The sequence below is a fragment of the Pseudopodoces humilis genome, chromosome 9, assembly GCF_049639895.1.
Source record: "Pseudopodoces humilis isolate 2021_Gansu_Grassland_sample_001 chromosome 9, ASM4963989v1, whole genome shotgun sequence".
In the NCBI taxonomy this organism is placed as follows: Eukaryota; Metazoa; Chordata; class Aves; order Passeriformes; family Paridae; genus Pseudopodoces; species Pseudopodoces humilis.
Genome location: NC_142208.1, coordinates 35,973,994 through 35,997,212, shown reverse-complemented (window position 1 = coordinate 35,997,212; position 23,219 = coordinate 35,973,994). Strand labels below are relative to the sequence as shown.

The window sequence follows — 23,219 nt, the reverse complement described above, 5'->3', positions numbered from 1 at the left end:
AGCTTGGGAAGAGTTCCAGACAGCTGGACCCGTTTTGTTTGTGCCACCTTGGTTGTTGTGCTTTGACCACACGTGATGCCAAGGAAAAAGGATCTACGTGCAGAGCACAGCCCTAATCTGTGTGTGCAAAGTTACACAGAGAAGGGAGAAGCCAGAGGAATGCTGGAAGAGAAAACATGCAGGAATTGGGCCATGCCCAAATTGACTGGATGAAGACAAGCTTTGGATGAAGGAGAAGACTGTTTCCTGCCCAACAAAACTCCAGAGCACAAAGTGCACCCCAAGCTTACACCACTGCACCTGGCCACAAAGTCTTCACTTTGGCTTTGAATAATTTCACTGCAGAATTCATCTCTTAAGATGCAGCATGTCCTGTGGACAGCTGCTGCTGAAACCACTTTCCAAAAGGAAGAATTTATCAGAATTTCAGCCCTTTGGCACAAAAGTACCTTTGTGAAAGATGAAAAAAAAACCCCAAACGGCAGTTCTTATCCTGCTAGATATCTCCCTGTACTGAAAACACTTGAATTACATTACAGAAGTCCATGGGAAAAAAGCTCCATTGTAAGAGTTAGTAAACACTGCACCCTGACACTCAAACCCAGCCTTCTGGTTAGTCTTTCCATCTCTGTTTTACCTAAGAGGCAAATATATGTTCCTGTCTTTACAGCCTTAACCTGAAGATACAGCACCCTCAGTCTATATACATCCATGCACAACACTTGATAAAGACAAACAAAATACAATAAAAACATTGCACTAAAGCGTAAAATTCTGTTTATCAATTTTCAGAAAGCTGTCTAAGGAGATGGTTCAGGAGAAAATAAAATCCAGTAACACTTTCAGGCAGCAGTTAACTGCAGTCGCAGCATTTGTGCTTGAGGATCAGCTGGAAATCCACATTACTTGCACAGATCATCATGAGAGAGGCTCCCAAGGAGCGTGGGAATGGAATGGCAGAGTTGGAAACACATATGGCCAGTCCTTTACAGCCAGTGATGCAGCAAGATCATTCTCACACAATCACTCTTCCAGTAGTTACTACAATTTGAGAAGAAAAAGTCATTTCAGTAAGTATCAGAAAAAAAGCATATTAATCCCTAACACATAAAGGTCTCATCAAAACCTTAAAAGATTTGCTAAGCACAGTTATTAATACTTTGTCTGCTTTGATTATATTTGACATAGTTTCCATATGGAAACTTACACTAAATTTCATCAAGAGCTTTACTTTGTTTAAAACATCAATCCATCTAATGTAGTAAATATTTGCAGATATAGGAAAACATCACCTTTGTGGGTTATCCTTATACAGAAGAGTGAGAGAATTCCCACACAGCTTCACTCCAATGCTTCCTATTTCCTTCCTGAATAAAACACACCTTATCCTCCAACCCCATCCTCAGCTGTTTCACTTTGAATACAGCTATTTTTACTTCACTGCTTGTATTTGTGGAAAATCCTGTTTGTTTTCTTTGCACCAAGAGGCTTGAGGGGCCACTGAAGTTACTTACATAGATATGCCTTAAGAAATCTCTCATTAAAAAAAAAAAAATAAAATTATTGGATGTAACAGCATCATACTAATCAGCCAAGTTAAAAAAAACCAAAACAAACATAGAGCTGATAAAGCAGTAAGAACAGATACTACAGATATACTAGTTCTGTCATCTTTCATTCCAGTCTTCCCTTGAACACAATCAAAGTTTTTATGTGATATTTAATGAAAACCCACTAATTTATGCAAGAAATAGAAGCAGCCATATCAAAGTCAAAACTTGGGTAAATAATTTCACTTCTCTTTCATTAAGATTGTCATTACATCTGACACTCAAAGTACCAAGTTGTGACGCTCTCAGGAGCCAGGTGAGCACCTGGAGCCACCTGAGGCTGAGCCCAGACCCCTCAAACACAAGAGCCAGAGTCCCACGAGCTGTGCCCAGTGCTCCAGCACAAAGCTCCTTCCAGCCACTGCTGGGAGGTGACCAGGAACACATCCAGCCAGAAATCCTACAGCACCCACCTCTGGATACAGCCATCTGGACAGCTGTGACATTCAGAGCTTTAAAACACTGAACACCAGGTTCAAAACAGGATAAAAATCCTTGAATTGAGGAAAGAAGTGCACTTTAACCTTTCTGCTCATTAAATATTAATATGTGATGGTTCATCTCCCTGACAGGTAGGAAGGACTGACACAAGAGATACACATTGCTGCAACATCCCAACTAATAAAAATCATTTTAAAGGAAGAATACAGCAGTTGTGCTTGGGGTTTTTACCTTTAGCTATCTGTCAGGTTTAAAAAGTAGCAGAGTATTGAACTTGGTTTATCTTGAAAATAACACATTCTGCTTGACAAGTTAAAAAAAGGTCTATTCTAGACATGCTACTCCTAAACATTGCTGAACTACCAAAATTAGCAGTTAGTTGGTAAAAATGCAGGAACTGGCACGTTTTCATTTCCCTGTTATCTCCAGGCTCCGTGACGGAGCGTGGCCATCGTTACCAAGGAGCAGAGAGCTCTGGGCTCACTCTGCTCACAGGCACCAGCAGCTCCACCAAGAACGGCTGCTCTCACAAATCCAACTGCTGCAGTGTCCCTGCCGAGTTTAAAAATGAACAGCAACTTGAGAAAGAGGACTAAAAGAAAATCCAGTTCACAGATAGCAAGCAGAGCTTCTTGTGGCTAGAGATTTCAGGGGGCCTTGCCAAGCAAGGATGGCACACACACTTCAAAAAACATTCAATTAAACAATAGGAGGTAGAACAGAAATTGCACATTGCCTCCTTTTTTTTTTTTAAGGCCAAATCTGCTGCTGCTGTGTTTGCAAAGAGCACTCCAAGAAGTAAACACGATGCAGTGATAAATTCCAGTGAAAGCCTGAAGCACTGCTCAATGAAAGCAGGCCAGTTTTGCTCTCTGCCTTGGTTTGTGCTCTGCAGTTCATGAGAGGAGCGAATGTCAGGCAGTCTGGAGAGAGGACACTTCAGAGAACTGTGCCACCCAGTTTTATCAGCACACCTGCTGGGCCAAAACCCCCCACCACAGCATTTCCAGAGTCCCATGAGGAACACAGGCTTTTCCTGAGCTGGTTCTTGCCATCCTCCACTTCCACAAACCCAGCTGTGCGCTCATCTCCTCTCCAGTACCGAGTTAGGGCAGGTGAGATGCACCCAACAGGAACTAATGGGGGAGGGTAATTAATTAACTAACCAATTAATGTACCAAACAAACAACACATGGAGCACAGCCACTTCGCTGATGGTCCACCACTTCCTCTACTCCTACTTAGGATATTGAAGCAAAACCCAGCATCTTATGAGAGGGAGCAGCCAAGCTGTAGAGCAGGCTCTAAATCCAGCCCACATTCCAGCAACAGCTACCTACAGCACTGCTTGTCAGGTGCCCCAGGCATTTAAATAATCTCTGTTAACACCATGGCCTTTGGCATTTGCTTTGTGTTTTTTCTACAGGGTAAGACACTTCCTGTACTCAAGGTTCTGTATCAGGCACTGAATTTTAGGGAGATTTTACCAAGTTTATTTTCCCATATTGACACCATGTCTCCTCAGTACATGCTATCATTTACAATGCATTTATGCTTCCAGTTGTACTTGGGGCTCTCCAGGCATCCTAACATTAATTAATCACAAATACTACCTGAGCTCAGTTCAGTTTTTGCTCCTCTTTGAGATCCCTAAACAGCCAGTATATGTTACAATATACTACAGAAATACTTATGCAACATGGCTTTAGACATGAGAACTCTCAGTTTATCCATCTTTGAGGCACAGGCAATGATAAAAGGAGAAGAAAGGTAAAAGACAGAAGGGAGAGCACTGCTCCAGGAAACTCACTACCATGGAGCCTGGGTTACCCTTCCAAACCCAGGAGAGGACTAAAAGGACCAAAGAGATTTACCACCTCTCTAATAACTCACTTCAAGCACAGCTCACTGGGACAGTATTTATTGTGACCTGTTCACATTTTCTTCAAGTTCATTGTCAGAAGTCAGTCCCTTTCAAGATATAAAAAAATCACACAGCCAAAATCCCCAAAACAAAACAATAAAAACACCACCACAAAAAAAACCAACCCAAAACAAACAACAAAAACAACCAAAAAAACCCCCAATGAACAAACAAAGAAGCAAATAACCCTGTCACACAACCAACTAACTGCATTTGTAAACTCTGTAGATAAATGCAGCTGGAGCACACCTGAGCACAGGTGGACAAACGCCCAGAGCAGTGCTGGCCTCAGGGCTACCTGTGCACATCTCAGTGCCAGCCCCAGCCTCACTGACCACAACAGGAACCACAACAATCCCTGCAACTCAGAGCTTGCTGAACTGACAGCCCTGCAGCAGTTAGTCCAGACTGCTTCAACAGCTCTATCAATCACATTAAGTACAAGGTGAGCAGCCTTTCCAGCTGTTTTTATGACTTACCATAGGCTTTATTATAAAGGCCAAGTTGCCTTTACAGTAGCAAGGGAAATAGAGGGAAAATGGGACAGACTGACAAGAAATGGGGTGAAGACAGTGCCACACTGGAGCAGATGATCCACCCAGCTCCCCCTCCACCTTCCCAGGAAGGGCCAGTGCTCCATGCAAAGGAACTCCAGAGTAGGCTGAGCTGTGAGCAGGGCTTTGATCCAAAGGTCTCAGTACTGCAAACGCAGTCCTCAAACCAGCATCTTCCCTGAGACAGAACTGAGTGCTTTGGGAAGAATGCAGCTTCTACTCTCTCTTCTCAGAGATCTAACACCCGTTTCCAAAATGCATTAAAGAATGCCATTTGAATTCATGGTTACTGAAATTATTTGGAAAAAGCACCCATTTTGTCTCCCAGGGCAAGTCACAGCCACTGCTTAGGGACACCCAGAGAAGTCAAATGAAGTACATCCCCCAGTTCCAGATGGGGTTTTGGCAAACCCACCTATTGTGTTTTCACATTACAATTTGCTTATGCTCTACAGAGGAAACACTTGCACAGTCCCAGGGATATTTTACAGGACATAGGATAATACTTACAGTGATGTACCTCAGGCTGGGCACACAACAGAAAGGGATACGCTGCCCTGAAACATCAGGCAAACAGCCTAGGAAAGTGTGAGCACCTCTCCTCTGCAAGCACTGATGCCATACACCTCCTATTCTTCGCCTTAAAATATGTACTAAACAAAAAATACCCATTTTAAGCAAGAAAAAGTATGAAAAACTGAACAGAACACGTGGACTAGTCTAAAATGCTGTCTTTGTGAATGTCACATTTCACAAATACTGGCAACTTCTATAACAAACAACTTTGTAAGTCTCCTGACTTTTTTATATGCCCATTCAATGAGAACTTCCATTTTCTTAAAGCTTTTAGATTCATAGATTTAATTAAGAGGTTTTGGAAGAAGTGCTGTGAAAACAAAATAAGAATTTCAGTTCTGTCAAGATCTCAGGAAAACACCTCCCATTTTTCAATTCATTAAAATACTACAGAACATTCTGAAAAAGCTGAGCAGCTGTAAGTATTTCCCTCTAGGACAGTGTGATGCATGGGAGTATCAGCATGCCTGCATTTGACACAAATATAGTTAAAGTGCTGTCTAACATATTCTCCAATTCTCAACAAAAGCTCTGAGGAGCTGTAAGGAACACAGAAACATGACCCAAGCATTTCCAGACTCCTCAGCAAAGCCAGCTTTTCACTAAAGCTGAGATTCACCATTGGCTTATTCTTGTATTTGGAAGGAAAAACAGTAACAATGTTCCTGCCAAGTATGAGGCTACATAACATTCACTTTTAACTGTCTGAGGATTTGATTGGGGTTTTTTTGTGGTCGGGTTTTATTTGCTTGTCTTTTTTTAAAACTTTTTTTAAACAACTGTCTCTTATCCAGGATATACATTAGTGTTTCAGTATTTGTGTGACATCCCAGGGAGATGGCTGCGATTCTGGCTAAGAGCCCTGTCCATGCTCTTCTGCTCCAGTCCTTGTTCCCACTTCAGGATCCCAGTGCAGAGGTGAACATGGAAGTCCCAAACTATTCAAAACTGAGCAGTTCCTGTGCAGTTATGGTGTGTGGCACAGAGGGGTCTCTCCGTTTCTAGGACACGACCCTGCACAGGCTTTCAGGATAAACCCAAGCCCACCAGCTGGAGCTGCAAATGAGACAGAGATTCCTCCAGCAAGGAGTTCCCAGAGCTGCAGAACTCCTGTTTGCAGAGAGGGAATGGGGAGATGGAGAGACGGCTCTGCCGATAGCCACGGCCTCCAGAGACCCCCGCAGAGCACCGTGAGCCACCCCCCGTGCTGTGCCCTGCTCGCCCGGGGCCACTCGCTCCGCAGGCGGCCCATCAGCCCTGACCGCGGCCGGGGTGCCCGGGGCCCGGCGGGGCGGCCCCGACCCCGCCCCCGGGGCGCCCACGGAGCCCAGCGGGGCGACCCCGGAGCCCAGCGGCGCGACCCCGGAGCCCAGCGGCGCTACCCCGGAGCCCAGCGGAGCGACCCCGGAGCCCAGCCCCGGCGCGCCCCGTCAGCACAGCGGGGAGCACAGCCCTGGGGAGAGCCGGTCCCGGCCTCGGCTGGGCTGAGAAAACAGCGCTGAACCAGCGGAGCCACCTGAGAGATCAGCTCTGCAATTCCCGGCACAGGGAAAGGCCCGAACCTGCCCTGGTGCCGGCGAGGCGGCATCGCCCCCGCAGCACAGCAGCGGGCGAGCCCGGTCCTGCCGAGCCCCGGTCCTGCCGAGCCCCCCCGGTCCTGCCGAGCCCCCCCGGTCCCGCCGAGCCCCCCCGGTCCCGCCGATCCCCCCCGTCCAGCCGGGCCCCCCCGGTCCCGCCGAGCCCCCCGGTCCTGCCGATCCCCCCCGGTCCTGCCGATCCCCCCCGGTCCTGCCGAGCCCCGGTCCTGCCGAGCCCCCCGGTCCTGCCGATCCCCCCGGTCCTGCCGAGCCCCCCCGGTCCCGCTGCCCCCCGGTAGCCTCACAGCGCTGCCAGCAGCTCCGGCTGTGCCCGGTGAATCGCTCCAAAGAGAACAGCAGGTCTCTGTGCTGTGCGTGACACAGGGACTGAACAGAAACGTAAATCAAGAGGAATACTTTCTTTATACTTTCTGTCCTATCACGTTTTTTCCCGGTTCTCAGCAGTTGTTTGGACCAATAATGCTTCAGACAAAAACCAGCAATGCTGCAAACACAGAGTAGATTGAAAAGAAACATACAGGCATAGGAGTTTCTCTGCTTTGGAATCACCTCCCTTCATTTTGGGGTACATACCGCATCAGCTGCCAGTAAACCCTGCGGATGCACTGCCCTTACTGTCCCAGGCACTTGGAACGCTCTTCTGGCTCTTTCCCACTTCTGCACTAACTGGGAACAGCGTATTTATTTGCTACTGAAATGTCAACAGAAAATCAAACAAACAAAACCCATCAGAGCTGCAAGCCTGACTTGGATATTCCAGTTCCCACACACAGAGGGCACGAGGAAGCTTTCACAATATTTAGGGATTTTATAGGCTGACAGACAACATGCATGGTTTTCCTCCAATTTTTAGGAAAGCATGCACATGTTCCAGTTCCTGGACCAGTCACTCTGGAAAGCAGCTGGAAATGGTCTACATCCATAACTGAAATGCAGAGAAAAAGGGAATGAGGATTCGCCACAAAATGTTAAACAGAGAAGTACGCTGTCATCCCTAGCAAGTGCTGGAAAGCAATGGGCAATGGCATCAGCAACAAAGACAAAACCAAGGAGAAAATGTGTAATGTCTGGCTAGAGAGTCACAGAATGTGGTGGGGTTCTGGAGGTGCACTCCCTGCTCAACATCTCCCAAGAGTCAGGTGCTCAGGGCCTTGTCCAGATGGCTTCCAAGAACCCCCAAATTGGAGGTACCAAAACTCTGGCATTTCCTTACGGACCTTTCTTGCACTGTTCTGAATGCAGCCCTTTCTACCCTTATCTGTTTAATACACACTTTCATTATACAACACTGAATGTCCACAGAAGTTCATTGTTTTTAAGAAACACAAGCAAGTCTTGCACTGAAATTCACCTACTCATCAAGGATGTCTCCGTTCACCTGGCTGATACAGTTCTGTGTTCACCCATCCTAGGAGACAACTTTCTGTTCACACACTTCATGACACCACAATGACAGTAACAGCCTACAAGAACAAACAGATCCACACAACATTCACATAATTTAGGAAAAAGTGGGAAAGGAACTACAGATCTTTCTTTCCTGAGATAAGTAAAAGGTACAGGATGGTCACAAATAACAAATACTTTAATATTTAGTAAGGCAGCTGAAGAGGAAAGGGTCTGTTTCCTTTTTGCTAAAAGGCTGTCCCACAAGACAAATGAGAACTGGCTTCAGAGCCTGGTGAGCAGTGGAGCCAGGATCAGGCCTGTCCTCCCAGCCCAGAAAAACAACACTGCCAGTTCATGAAAATAAACTTGTTTTAGCAGAAGATTTTTGGGTCACATCCAGTTCTCTGAAGTGAGTGGGTTGGTCCTATCATATCGTCCCACCCAGTTCTTGACTTCTTCATGTGCCTGGCAGCACTTGAAGTTAAAAATATAAAAAATACCCAAACAGTTTTTCAATTTCTTCCTCCAATAAAAAGCACAATAGGAATTCTAGATAAAAACTTTCACTCTGAACAGATGGTTTTTAAAAGCACTTTGAACAGTCAGGTCAGGAACACAAACAGCCAATGCTTTTGTCGAAGGGAACCTTCTTTGTGCAAATCTGCTACAGTGCAGGACCCAATGACAGCTGTCTGCCCAAGAGTGTACAGAAAGGACTTCACTGCCCAGACAGTCTGAAAAAAGCACAAATTCTGTCCTTAAATAAAAATCCTGAAGTAAACAAAACCAATAGAGCCAATGGTGCCTCATGGTACTTGAAGAGTACAGACTTTCCTCAAGTGATTTTTGTACCATTTCTTTTCATATTCACTTGACACACAGAGCTCAGCATACAGTTCTGAGCTGTTCCTACATGAAAACTAGTTTTGCTTTTCCAAAAGGATCGGTAAAGCCTCTAAACTTACAGAGTTTGCGACAACAGGAAAGCAAAAAACCTCAAAACAAGTTCCCACCACATCACTTGAAAAGCTTTAATGAAAGAATTCAGAATTAGGTCCTGCTCGCAATGCCTGTGTGCCTGTCACCGCTCACCCACTGCAGTGCCAGCAGTGCCACCAGCCTGGTGCAGAGGTGCTCCAAGGAGCCCGGCCATTCCTATGCAGCGCCTTGCCAACACATTCAAGCATTCCAGGACAACTTAAAAAAAATTCTTTTCAAGAATGCAGTGGAAAATGGAAAGTGAGGAGTGGACGTGTAGAGGCAGCTCTACCTCAGGCAAAGTACAACAAACAGGATTTGGATCCTGCGTGTTCCCATGGCGCCCAGAGCCTGCGATGCGCCGCTCCTGCGCCGCGTCAGCGAGGCCTCGTACCCAGGGCTGAATGTTCTAGAGAGGGTGCACCATCCACATCCTGTAACCAGTGTGAGCCTCACCAAAGGCAGACCCACACCCAGCATCTCTCCCTGCTCAGTTACTCCCATAACTGAAGAGCGCAGGTTTTGCTTTCAGCTTGCACAAGCCAAGCAGCTCTTGTTAAGCAGAAGGCTCCCACAGCTCAGATTATCTGAGCCTTTGTTCAGGAGCTTCTCCAGTAACCCAGGGTGGTGCATGCCCACACAGGCTGTGCTGCAGTCTGCACCAGCTGCTCCTCTGCCCTTGTGAGCTAACGCTGAAGGAACATTGCCCTGGCTCTCAGCCACGGTCCAGCTCTCTGCTTGCACACCTGCTCCGGCTGCAGAGCCATGCTCACCTGCCATCACAGCCCCCACCAGCTTCAACTTCAGAACCTCCAGAGCATCCTTCCAACATCCTCCCCTTTTGGACAGGAGAACCCAGACTCCGTGTCTGCAGCCTGGACATGTCACTGGTGGAGGGGCAGTTGTCCAGGGGATCTGCTGCCACTTGGGGTCACACAGGATGGGCTGAATGCAAACTGAGCTCTGATCTCCAGAGCCTAGCCCAGCATCCCCACCACTAACCACCACTCCTCCTGGAACACACCTTTTGCCCTAAAGGAAGTTATTTTTATCTCCAGGCTGTTTTGAGGGTCAGACAGTCCTGGGCAGTCGCTGCACAACACAGGCAGGAGTCCCTGTCTGAACTGTGGTGCTGCTGGTCTCCATACACGGATCTGCAGCCCTGAGTGCTGCAGTCCAACACTCCACGTTCCAAATGTGAGCCCGATTCACCACAACATATCCTGATTCACCACAACATATCCTGATTCACCACAACATATCCTGATTCACCACAACATATCCTGGGCCACCTCATTCCAGCACCATTCAGGACACTGTCCCTGGGCATGTCTAAGAGGAACAGTGCATGGCTTCCAGATGCAAACCAGCCCAAATCAACATTCTTTTCTTCTGGCTTTTATAGACTGAGCACAAGCAGGATGTGAGCAAATGCCATGCTTCCAACACTTCTGGAGCTGCCAGTGATCTGCAAGGAGCAGGCAAGCCCAGACCCTGCATGGTGGAGAGCCAAGGCCAGACCCTGCATGGTGGAGAGGCAGCCATCTGACTGCAGCCTCCAGCACGGATGCAGGAAGGGGGCTAACGCAAAACGATGTGTTTGACTTAGAAGCTTGTATGAGAGGTCAGGATTTCTTCTGCTTTACCCATATGTTATCCAAAAGCTCTGGCTGAGCAGAACCTCTGGCTGGCCTCTGCCCAGAGCTGGCAGCCCTGCACACCACATGTCACCCATCGCTTTCTTTCTGGCTCTGCTACAATTCTGGGTGACATTAAAGCCTCTCCTGACTAGAGCTTCTGTATTAGAAAAGAAACCAAGGTGAAACCAGGGAAAATAAGAGACAAAATAGACAGGGACAGCGGGACTTGTCAAGGAATATAGGCAGGAGACCTTTTCACCAGCTTGGGAAACAGTACAAGAAAAGATCAGCTGTTTCACTGCAGACAAACCAACAGAGGAAGGGAAAATCCTTGCAGTCACAAAGCACAAGCGAAAGGAAAGCTCTCCGTGTTGCACCCTGGCACTTGTAACCACAGGTTACAATCCCCGAGCCACAGGTGCCATGAATCACAGCCCAGAGGTCTCAGCTGCACTGCAGGGTAATAAACACCCAGGTGTCAGTGACAGCCACACCCGCAAGAGCTGCTGGAACCGACCCTAAGGTACCACACAAAACCTGAGACACCACCACAGGTTAATTGCTTTCCTCAGCTTTAATGTTCTGCTTTCAAGGATATCATTTGTTACAGCTGACTGACTCACGAAGATGAGTGCTTAACAACTTGAAGACATTAATGAAAACCATCAATTATATCTGACTTCAAAATCGTATAAGAACAATGAACACTTTTGTTTGCTTCAATACATGCTTTAACTTCAAGTTTTGCCAATAACAGGAAAAGTGTTAGAAATTAAAGTGATTAAATAAAATATTTACATTTTAAAATGATGTACAAATACTGACAGTAGTGCTAAGAGCATTGAATAACTATTACACACCATTGGGAGAAAAGAAGCCATAGTAACATTTTACTTTTAATACTCACTCTTCCCCAGAATGATTATTGTGCTTAATGTGACCTTCTCCACAATATGAAAAATAGCATATTTCCATGGAAATTTCAGCAGGGGAAGATGCCACTTCAGTGATAAAGATGCCAAAAGGATGCTAAAGGACTCTGACAGGCCATTCAAGCAGCCACTGAAGTTAGAGGGTGTTTCTGTTTTCCCATCACCACCTCCTGTTCTCCACAAGGAGAGTGAAAGCCTCTTAGAGTATCAAATAAAGTATTAACCTACATTAACATAGATGCATTTTGAGAGCTCCCACATACTAAAACCATACAACTGCCTTGGAGTCACACCTGTCTGCCTTTTTATTTTTCCCTTCCAGTTTAAGGTGAGAGTTTAGGGGCAGAGGACAAGGCAAAGCTACAGCCCAAGTGGATGATCTTCTGCAGGGTGGTGGAAGAGGCACCTTCCAGAGCCACACTTAAAGCCACTTTGCCTTCCAGGGTAGTTCAGTCACTGGATTTCCTCTCCCCACTCGGGTGCCAAGGCATGGCATGCCCACGGTGGAGAGGAAACTGGGTTTGAGCTGCTGGGATCTCCTCGTCAGCAGAGAGAAGAGCGTGCTCAGGCAGCCACACTCACCCTCCTGATGGCATGTGAGGCACCCACAAAACTACAAATCAAAGAGACTCCTTCAAGTGACTCACTTTAAATCATAAATCAGGAGTAAGGGAAGAGCTTTCAGAAGGAGGCGAGTACACACGGTACCAGAAAGGGAAAGAAAATATCTGAGGTAAAAAGAGGAAATACATTCATAGGGTAGAATATATAAACAGTATGACAAAATAGATACTAGAAAAGGGGAAAGAGAGAAGTAGCAAGTAAAAACCAGATCAGCTTCTTATGTAAATCATGAAATCTGAGGGCTTGACTAGTACTCTGTGTCTTTGAAGTCTAATTTTGTGGTAGGAAAATTGATGATGAGAGCTTTGGAACAGGAACAAGACTTTTAAAATATGGCCTAGTGCTTGTCCAAGCTAAGAAACTATCAGACCTGCATGTAAAGCTTTCTTCCTATGGTATCCTACCCACATTGCATAATTTCACATTCAAATATGAAATAAAATAGGAACTAAGTCCTTTTTTTAACCCTCACATTGATACACTGGTGACTTGTAGAAGCTGCAAAATACCAACTCTACTGCTATAAAACCACATTAGAAGAAAGGTGTAATTATAATGCACTTTGCCACTATTACCTCTTTGTGTTCCATTTGTCAGTGATAACGCTTAAACAAAAGGAAAAAAAAGAACAGTCTATAAGATAAACCTCGGAGCATCTTCCTCAAGGAAGGCTGAACACTGTACCAGCTCTTAATGGAAACTCTTTTGCTCAGAGAATTGTAAAACTATTTGCTAAAAAGAAAAAAATGCTGGATTTCTGCTAAAGAAAAACGTGGATTTTTTAAGCATACAACTCCATCTTGGAGGAATCCTTCAACCTCTGTGCTGCCTGTACTGTTACTGTTCCAGTCATCTTCAGCAAATTAGAGCTTCAACTTTTACAAGTACATGGATGCACAATAACATGTCACTGCTTTATTGCATGTCTGCTTCAGGTCTTGCTCCTCAATTATATTTAAAAGAGGACTTTTCTGTGCAGCTCATGCTCAGCTGGCACTCTGAGTACACCCCAGGGGCTGCAGGGGAGGCTGGTGGTGAGCAGCTCATACACCCGGACCACAGCACGCAGCTGGGGATGCTCCGAGTGGTTACCAGGGACCCCAGCACACCCTGCCAGGCACCCTGAGCCTGCCAGGAGCTGGCTTCCCTGCAAGCTGGCACTCGGGGAGCTGCAAACCAGGACAAGCACCCAGCTCCTCTGCGAGCAGGCTGTGAGGGACAGACTGTGCCCTTGTGGGACCGCTCGGCTGCGAGTGCATCACCTGCCAAAGACAAACAGAGGAGGGGTTTCTAACAGGTACCACCCCTCAGCCACCCCTCAGCTGCTCCAGGGACCAGCTCCCTGTCCTGAGACACTGCAGAAAGCACCTGTGCAGCTCAGGCCAGCTGAGCACTGGTGCAGCTCCACCGAGCCCAGCTGCCCATGCACCCTGCAGCTCATCCCCAGCTCATCCCCAGCACACACCATGAGCAGCAGGGAAAGGGTTTCAAACCAAAATCCCTCCCCACAGCTCATCCCCAGCACACACCACGAGCAGCAGGGAAAGGGTTTCAAACCAAAATCCCTCCCCACAGCATCATACTAAAGGGCACACAAAGCCAGGGCTACTCTGCAGCCGGGTCTACCTCAAAGTTCCACCTCCTGCACAGGGAGTTTAGAATGGAGTGAAACAAGAAAACTTCCTAAAGTACAACATAAACACGAGTATGGCAGAAACTGAAAGGAAAAACGTTTGAGAGTCTGACACACAAAACCAAACAAACAGAAGGCAGCACCAATATTTAAGAAATTGACAGGGCCACTCCCACAACAAAAAAACCCCAGAAATCAGACACCAAAACAAGCAGAACCTAGAAAGCAGAGTGTGGAGTCAGATAAACAGAAGTTGGAGATCACTTATTTCTATAGCTCCCATCGTAGAGAGCACTGAAAAATACTTTCTCCTTGGCCTTCTGTGTTATTGTTCAGAAGGTACATGGCCCTCAGAACCTGAGTGTGCAGCTCTGAGCTGTGTGCACACAATCTTGCAGCATCAGGATGAGAAACGCCCGGCTCTGGGGTCCCCATGGGCCAGCCCAAGTGCTCAGCACAGGTTCAGCTCTGGGCAGCGCAGCGAGGAGCCGGTGCCAAAGGCAGGTCAGAGCCTCCCCAGCAGCTCTCCCCGGTTCCTGTCCTCACCTGGCCAGAGCTGCAGCCCAGGGTGTCCCTGCTGTCCCTCCCTGCCAGCCCAGGGTGTCCCTGCTGTCCCTCCCTGCCAGCCCAGGCTGTCCCTGCTGTCCCTCCCTGCCAGCCCAGGGTGTCCCCGCTGTCCCTCCCTGCCAGCCCAGGCTGTCCCTGCTGTCCCTCCCTGCCAGCCCAGGCTGTCCCTGCTGTCCCTCCCTGCCAGCCCAGGCTGTCCCTGCTGTCCCTCCCTGCCAGCCCAAGGTGTCCCTGCGGTCCCTCCCTGCCAGCCCAGGCTGTCCCTGCTGTCCCTCCCTGCCAGTCCGGGCTGTCCCTGCTGTCCCTCCCTGCCAGCCCAAGGTGTCCCTGCTGTCCCTCCCTGCCATCCCAGGGTGTCCCTGCTGTCCCTCCCTGCCAGCCCAAGGTGTCCCTGCTGTCCCTCCCTGCCACATCCCCAGGAACAGCTCCCCAGGAACAGCTCCCCAGCCTGCTCTGACCTGCCACATCAGGTAACACCAACACTGACCCTAAGGGAGGGGTTAAGTGTTTCTCAGCAGTGAAATAACTCGTTCTTTTTAAAAGTCACAATGAATCAAATATTACCCTTCACTCAGTCTCACAGCTGTGATTTGAAGAGAGGGTGCCTTGAATTGCAACATGCTACTCTTAATGCTAATTTAGAAATCAAAACTGAACTAACACATTTACTGTCTTACCACATTTGAAATGTTCCACAAAATTCAAATTATTCATGGGAGAAAAAAAATAGAAATAAACAAAATTAAAGCCAAAAAACCTTTTATAGTTATCAGCTAATACCAGCTAAATACGCAGATGTCCAATACCAAAACAAACCTACACCCACTGCTTCAGAATCAGAAAATTAGGATCAGACACAATAAAGAGAGACTACATTGTGATCACCATCCATCAGAAGGGCAGGCTGTTCTGAAAAATTATTATGGGAACTATTTCTACTTCAAATTCAATTGATATTCAGCTTTTAACAGAAGTAAAGAATACTTCAAGTTCACTCTCAGAATTAAAGAATAAGTTTATTTATAATAATACTATAACCAGGGCTTGAAACAGGAAGTTCCATCCCTGCCCTCTTTGTGTACTGTGTGAAAAAGGGACACATCCACCCAGATGTGGACAGGTGAAGCCACCTTGGAATGTCAGACCTTATTGTCCCTACCCTGGCACCATCACAGGAAGGCAGAGTCAGATAATGGGGCACAGACAGGACAGTGATGCTGTCAGTCATCCAGAATCCTGGGTATCAGCACCATACAGAATTCCCTGCCACCCTTCTCCCTTCCTTCTCTTTTTGCTAATAAAATAAATGTTCTGGTTAACTTTTACCTATCTTGTCATCACTGCATATCTATTCTGACTAGACCCATGCTGAGAATTTAAGAATTACATACATCCAGTGCATGAAGGTGGAGGATTTTGCAAGCTCCGACCCGATTCAGGCTCATACACTGCAATTTCAAAGATAACTGGAACAAATGAACTATTTTCCAACCTGAGAAGAAATGTCAGAACCTGTACAGCTTAGTCTGCTGGGCATCTTGGAAATCCTTTCTCTAAAGACCTACATGAAGACACTTAACCAACACAGATTCAGGCCAAAGTAGCCTGAAACTGTCCCGCAGTAAGACATGATTCTCGGGTGAGAGCACCAAGGTGGTTTTCCAAGGTTTGTGCCTGCACCCAGATAAACACACACTAACAGAACTTCTGGGGCAGCCAGGACAGCTGAATTGCAAAGATCTCCAGCTGGCCCCTGCAGCAGGAGCAGCCACAGCTCCTGTGCTGCTCTGGCCATGTGCTGAGTGAGGGAAGCTTCTCACAGGGCCTGCTCCTCACCAGGTGTCTGCCACAGCAGAAACAGCACTGAGCCATTTAGAAACAACTGAACAGAATGAAGGGGATACAGCAGAATGGGAAAAAACCTCAGGACGTAAATTCAACTGATGTACAGCAGCGCAGTGCCAGGCAAATGCACTCTGTGCTCACCTCAGCACCCAGCTCATTGCAAGGCACATGTAAAGTGTCAAAGCACAGGAAGCAAGGAATCAGGGAGGGAAAGAGAGAGAGGATGGGATCACAGTTTGGGTTGGAAGGGACTGTTAAAGAGCATCTAATTGAATTCCCCTGCCTGGGAATATGCTGGGGCATCAGAGGAGAGGGAAAAGAGTGACTCATGGGTAGCCTCAACTCCATCTTCTGTTAGCGTGTATATTGTGATAAAACAGGAAACAGTTCAACAGCAAGAAAAGCATGAAATGCTTAAGTAAACACAAAGGTACCAAAAATCACACACATTCATATTCATGAGATGCACATGTTCATGTAGTTCGGAAGAGTATTTGAAGATCTAATACTCCATTAACATTTTTAATGAAGCAGCAAAACTACTAGAGGAATGAAATGAACCCAGCTCAGTCCCTCTTCACTTTGCCATGTTTATTCACGAGCCCCCAGGTCACCAGTGCAACAGGTAATTAGTGGATGGGCATGGCTGGCAGGAGCAAGCTCATGTGTTATCTTAACCTGTTTCTGGCAACCAGAGAGCAAAAAAAGCAATTTCCCCCTCTTCGCAAAAGTACAGGCAGGTCAGCACACCACTGATCTAGGAAAGACTGTCCCACGCAGGCAAACCCAACCACTGAAAGTATTTTGAGCTATAAAATGCTGGTCTCAAGAGCATTTGCACACACAAGCTCACCCAAAATACAACTGGAGTATAAACCACGCTGCTGCCACGCAGCACCGCTCGGGGAACACGTGGAGAGGGGTGGCACAGAGCCATCACGGGCTGTGCTGGGTGGGATGGGGCAGGGGTCCCACCCCGCTGGGCTCCCCATCACCAGAGCCCCCTGCCCAGCTCCAGCCCGCCAGCAGCCGCCTCTCACACGGGCACCCGGCCCCGAACGCTTCCAGAGGGCTCAGGCCTCAGCAGGTGGGATCCCAGCACAGCAGCACCGGGCCAGGGTGGGATACCCGGCCCTGGGCACCCCCCTGCCAGCGCTCCTGTCCTGCCTTGTGCCACCCCACACCGCCCCCAGGTCAGGCAGCATCTGACTGAGAGCGCAGCTTTATTTGAAATACGGATCACCCACCAAAATCAGAAATAGAAAACGTGAGTTCAAGGAATAGGAAGTGCTTTTCCAGCCCAGCTCTGTTGCAGTCCATCAAAGCAAGTCCTTGTTCAGGACTGAAGTAATTCCAGGTCACAGCACAGAAACATACTCCTCGACTGCACGGAAAGGGCCCAGCACGCAGAAGCAACCACTGACAGCTCCCACACACAGCTCGAGAGCCGAGTCCCCAGACCCATTTAATGTCACCTTCCCTGCACTAATGTAACTCCAGAAGCCCGGACAGGCAGCCACCAGTCCGAGTCCAACAGCCACACACCGGGACCACAGCCACAGATGCTCAGAGCAGTCCTTCCATTTCTCACCCTGCAGTGGAACTGATCCAAACAGGCCCGGTTTTGCTGCTGTAGAAAACTCAGTTTTTCACGGCGAGGCTGGAACTGAAGTGTGTTCCCTCCGGTACAAACGCTGCCCAGCGAGCAGGCTGCGGGCACGGCCGGAGCCGCGGATGGCAGCAGGAATGAGCAGGAAATGGCTGGGCTGGCAGCCGGGGATTCCTGCACGGACACCGCTCCCAAGCGCTGCTCCTGCCCGGGCACGGGAGCACGGGGAGCCGCAGGGCTCGGGGACACGGAGCTGTCACCCTCGGCTCCAGCCATGGAGCAGGAAAAAGGCAGGAACCACCTGCTGAAACCCCACCGAACACACCGGCATCACTCACACACAGGTGCTGTGTCCGCCCAGGGCCACAGCCATGGCAATCACTATGAAATGAACATTTTCACAGCGCTCATTCAATACGAAGCCGCACGCCTAAGTGTAAAACTAACTGTGGCGATAACAGTAAAAGCCTACTTAACTCGAAGAAAAGGTGAACTGCATCCCTTAACTACAGCTGTTACAATCGAAGGGTGAACGTCAGAACAGCCTTTAAAGTGACGAAAAAACAAAGCAGACTCTGAAGACCAGCCAAAAACCCCTTGGGTTACGGCATCTCGGGGCTCTGTGCATTTAGAGCAAAGCCACTGCTAACACACAGCAAGAACAACACACAGCGCAAGCCTGGACCCAATTCTGTGTCAGATGTGCATTACTTTATAGCGAGAAACCCCTGGAAATGCTCCGCTGGCGCTGCGGGACGCGTCTGCATTGCCCAGGCCCAGGGGGGCTCCGCTCCTGCCTTGGGCGGCTCTCGGGGGCAGGTCCGGAGCCCGGCCACCAACAGCTGCCCCCATTCCCGGACCGAACCGAACCCCAGCGAACCGAGCTCGCCCGCGCCAGCTGCAGCTCTCGCTTTATTTGCGGGGATGAGGAACGTTCCGGAGCTTTATCCTCACACTACACCGAACAGAAATTACGCTGCATTTTCTCCTCACACCATGCCCGGTAGCCGGGGCAGCGCCCAGAGGCGGGCAGGGCGCTTCGGGGGCTGTGCCGCTCCCCCGGAGCCGCCGGACGGTGTCACACGGCGACCACCTCGGAACGGCGACACGGCACCGGCGTTCCCCCGGCCGTGCCGCCGCCCCGGCCCTGGCTCCGGGCCGTCCCACTCCCGGGCAGCGCCGGCACCCGGCCGGGACGGGCCCCGGGCCCCGCAGCGCCGCCGGCACCCGCGGCCAGGGCAGCGCTGAGCCCGCGAAGCCCCCGCTCCCCCCGGTGCCCCCGGTACTTACATCGTCAAAGAGGGAGCCGACGTTGGCGGTGACCAGGAGCACCCCGGCGCCGGCCGCGGCCGCCTTCCCCCCCACGGCGCGGGGGGGGGCGCGGCCGGGAGCGGCGGCGCTGCGGGGAGCCCGGGGGCGGGCGCGGGGCGCTGCGGCGAGCGGGGCGCCGGGCCCGCCCCCTCAGCGCAGCGAGAGCTCCCGGCGCGGGCAGCCCGCGGACATCCGGCCCCCGCGGGGCCGCGGCTCAGCGCTCGCCCGCCGCCGCGCCCCTACCGCTGTTGCCGGGACGGCTCCCGCCGGCGGAGGCTGGCGCCGGGCCGCGGCGCATGGCAGGGCGGCGGGGCCGGCGGGGGGCTGCGGGCCCGGCGGGGGTCGGCGGGGGCGCGGGGGGGGCGGGGGCGGGGGCTCCGCGGTGCCGCCGCCGCTCCCGGCTGTGCGGGCGGGCGGGCGCGCCGGGATAGCGCTCTGCGCGCGCGACGTCACGGCCGCCTCGCGCCGCTCTTAAAAGGGCAACGCCACCCGCGGCGGGCGCGCGGACACGCCCGGCGGCGCTGTCCCCGCTGCCCCCGCCGCCCCTCCCGCGGGCGCGGGGGCCAGGGCGGGCCCCGCTCGGCGCGGGGCCGCTCCCCGAGGACCGGGCGGGGCCCACGGTTCCCCCCCCTGCGGGGCGCGGGACGAGGCGGGGCGAGCGCTGCCTCCCGCGGGGAGCGGCTCCCCGGGCGAGCGGGGTCCGTGCCGGGGGGGGCCCCTCGGTGCCACCGCCCCAGCAGGGCCCGCGGGAAGCGGTGCCGCCGCCGGGAGGGGCCCGGTCCCTATCGCGATAGGGCTCTGTCGCAAGGGGACGCCGCGGGGGTGGCCGTGCCGGACGAGCGCCCCGCCGCTCCCCGGGAGCGAACACCCCGCGGAGGGCTCGGCTCTAGGGACCCCTGCAGAGCCCCTGGGGGACACAGAGCCCTCCGCAGCTCACGGCAACCCCGCTGCGGAACGAACCTGCCCGGTAACTTCCCAAAAAGAAAGCTGAGAAATGGCAGATCGGTCATTGCTGCGTGACACATCCCCTGTGCCGGTCCGTGTCTCACGGCTGCTCCGAGAAAGGGACGCCCCGGGCCCGAGCTGGGGACCCTGGGCACAGCATAAGGGACGCCGTGCTGGGGGTCAGTCCTCTCAATCTCCTCTGGCAAGCTTCATCAGGCAGGGGTGCAATGGAATGGCAAAAGCTCTGCCAGATCCTGAGCGTCGACCTTCCTTGGCAGAAGGTACAAGTTAAATACACAATTAAATAAAAAAGATACTGAGATTCTGGAATTCTGCCTCATCCGTGGGATACTTGCTGACCTCCAGTGATCTGTGGCACACAGATAGATGCAATGCAGAGACACGGAACAGTGGTGCACTTCTCTGGAAAGTCTTTTCTAAGGTTTTGTGCAGCTCCTGAGACAACTGCATAAAGCTGCAATGTGGATACGGTGATCTTACCTGGATGCAGCCATCAGAGCTGTCAAAAGTGAGCTGATCCAATACACCACCCTGGTGTACCTTGATATCATCACAGACAGGGAAAAAGAAAATAAAATGGGGGAGGAACTTTTGCTGCTGTTGTGTTTCTGGCACAGTGTTACAGCTTTTGGCCAGCAGTGGTTACATCAAAGGCAGGGTGTGCTGGAGGGAGCCGTGTCAGCTTACAGCGGCTGGAAAGGGATCCCAGGCCATATGGCATCCAGGTGAAAAGTCTGGCAGCGCTCAAGAGCAGGAAGCTGGAATGGAAAGAGCCCAGTGAGGAATCGCTGCGATGTGCAGGGACTTTGCCGATGGCTTTAGCAGAGAAGCTCTGCAGGGTGGGAGTTTCACAGCTGCACACATTGGTGCCACCAGTGCCGGGCTGGCCGCTTGAATCCCGCACCTTCTGCACAGGGAGGAGTGGTAAAAGCTTAGAAAACAGGAACATAAAGTATCACAGCATATAGAAAGCATTTGCAGATGAGTTCCCAAGAGCCTGCTTTATCCAATGAGGGTATCACGAAGCCGTTCCCAAAGCAGGGAACGCTGAACAGCGAGGGAGGGGCAGCGGTACCCGAGAGCAGCGGCTGTGTTGGGGAAAGCACAGCCAGACAGAACATCCCACATCCCCACCGAGAAGCCAAGGGGACAGGACCAGCCCAGACAAGCGGCCTGGGCACTGGTGACCCGCGGCAGGAACGATGGAGCCCGGATTTTGGGCTGCTGTGGGAGCCAGTACAAATATTATGGAAGATGCGGGAGGGAGAGTAGAGGGGACACGAGCTGGTTTGCAAGGCAAATTGTGTAGGGCTGACACTTTGGTACTTGTTAAATTTGGATGAACAAGATCTGTACCTGTGCTATGCGGGAAAAAAAAAATAATTGGGTAGATCTGTTTGAATATAAAAGTTTGCTCGTGGCAATGGGGAAACGAGCAGTGAGTAAAGCACTCGTAAAAGGTGAGGGCTGATTTATGTGTCCTGACATGAATGTTAAACCTCAGTGGGTGCTGTAGGGCTGATGTTTCCTTCCATGTACTGCCAAGGATAACTCTCAGAGGGATAGCACAGTGTAATGGTGGGGAAACAGGAGTCAGAATGGAAGTGCCACTTTGCACCTGTCCCGTGAGCAGGGGCTGTGGCTGCCCCAGTTCCAGCGTTCCCAGCTCTGATCCTGAACTGAGTCCCACGGGCTGGAAGCTCAGATGCAGGTCAGATATTTCTCTTCCTCCCCACACACAGCTGGAAGGCTGCTGGGAGCTGGTCGGTGTGTTACTGTAGGGAAAGCACCACTGCTAGCTAAGGCTGCCTCAAGTTTCCTGTCACAGCTCCTCGTTTTCCAGTACTTAAAACCCAGACAGTGTAGCCTGAGTATTTCCAGTCTTGGTGCCTGTCTTGAATGCTAAAATTGAGCAAGAGAGCTCAAGAATCAGGTTAGTTTTTACTAAGGAGCATCACAACAACGAGAGGGAAATAGTCTGCAGGTTTGGCTTAGATATGGAGCCTAAATATCTTTAAGCCTCGCTGAGGATTGGTCCTATGAGCTGTTGAGATTTTCCCTCAGGTGAAACTCCCATCTCAGTGTCCCACACCTGCAATGCCATTTGGATTTGAGGCCTTTTGCTGTGATTCTGGGCAGCTGCAGTTGATCAGTTTTACACTGAAACTGCAGGTGATGCACAGCAGAGCTGTTCACAGCACACAGGTGCTGCCTGTTTTGTCTCTAGGGATGGCAGAAACCAGCGATGTGTGCTCATGCTCTAAGCCATGAGGGAGGCAACAAGGACAGATCTAACTTCTGACAGACGTGGACTGTTTTCTATAACCATTACAAATGCCATTTCTTTTATTTAAAATTCCTTTTTAAACTGCTGCATTTGATGGGGTCTGTGACACAGATGAGAAGATTCTTTGTATTTCCTGGAGTGGATGTCCCTTACCCCAACAAGCACCGAATGCAGTGGCAGTCCATGCTATGTCCTGAAAACACTGCTTTAAAACAAATCAATAAAATACAGTTACTGAATTTGGTATTCAAAAACAATTTCCAATAGTTTCCCAGCGTGCTTGAAACTATTTGGATGTGCCTGTTCTGTGTTTCCAGCCAGGGTGATTTATGGGAGGGACAGTGTACACTCTGAGGGTGGTGAGGCACAGGAACAGGTTGTCCAAAGAGGATGTGGCTGCCCCATCCCTGGGAATGTTCGAGGCCAGGCTGGGTGGGGCACTGAACAACCTGGTCTGGTGAGGGTTGAATTGACCCCCCATGGCAGGGGGGTCGTCCCTTCTGGCCATCCTGTGACTCTATGATTCTATGGCTTTTGCAGTGGGTAAGATGAGATTTACTTTATGCTGAGTGTTCAGGAGTAAATCAGGGCAGAAAGGACATCACAGGCTCTTCAGTGAGACTGTTTCTTCCAGCTGCTCCAGAAGTGAGATGCTGCTGCTGTTCTTTGGCAGGGGCAGCCCAGTGGGTGCAGCTCCTGCAGTGAGGTGAGGCCGGGGAGCAGCACTCGTCCCAC

The 23,219-nt window shown here is 50.3% G+C and overlaps 1 protein-coding gene across 1 annotated transcript in view; it reads right to left on the bottom strand.

Annotated features, from left to right (window-relative positions):
• INPP5A (inositol polyphosphate-5-phosphatase A) overlaps nt 1–23,219 on the bottom strand; it is a 204,020-nt gene that overhangs the window by 161,586 nt on the left and 19,215 nt on the right. The window contains exons 2-3 of the mRNA XM_088060061.1: nt 20,885–21,104; nt 19,211–19,350 (exon numbers count right to left, since the gene is read on the bottom strand). Coding sequence (XP_087916187.1) covers nt 19,211–19,350; nt 20,885–21,104 — 360 coding nt within the window. The remainder of the gene's footprint in view (nt 1–19,210; nt 19,351–20,884; nt 21,105–23,219) is intronic.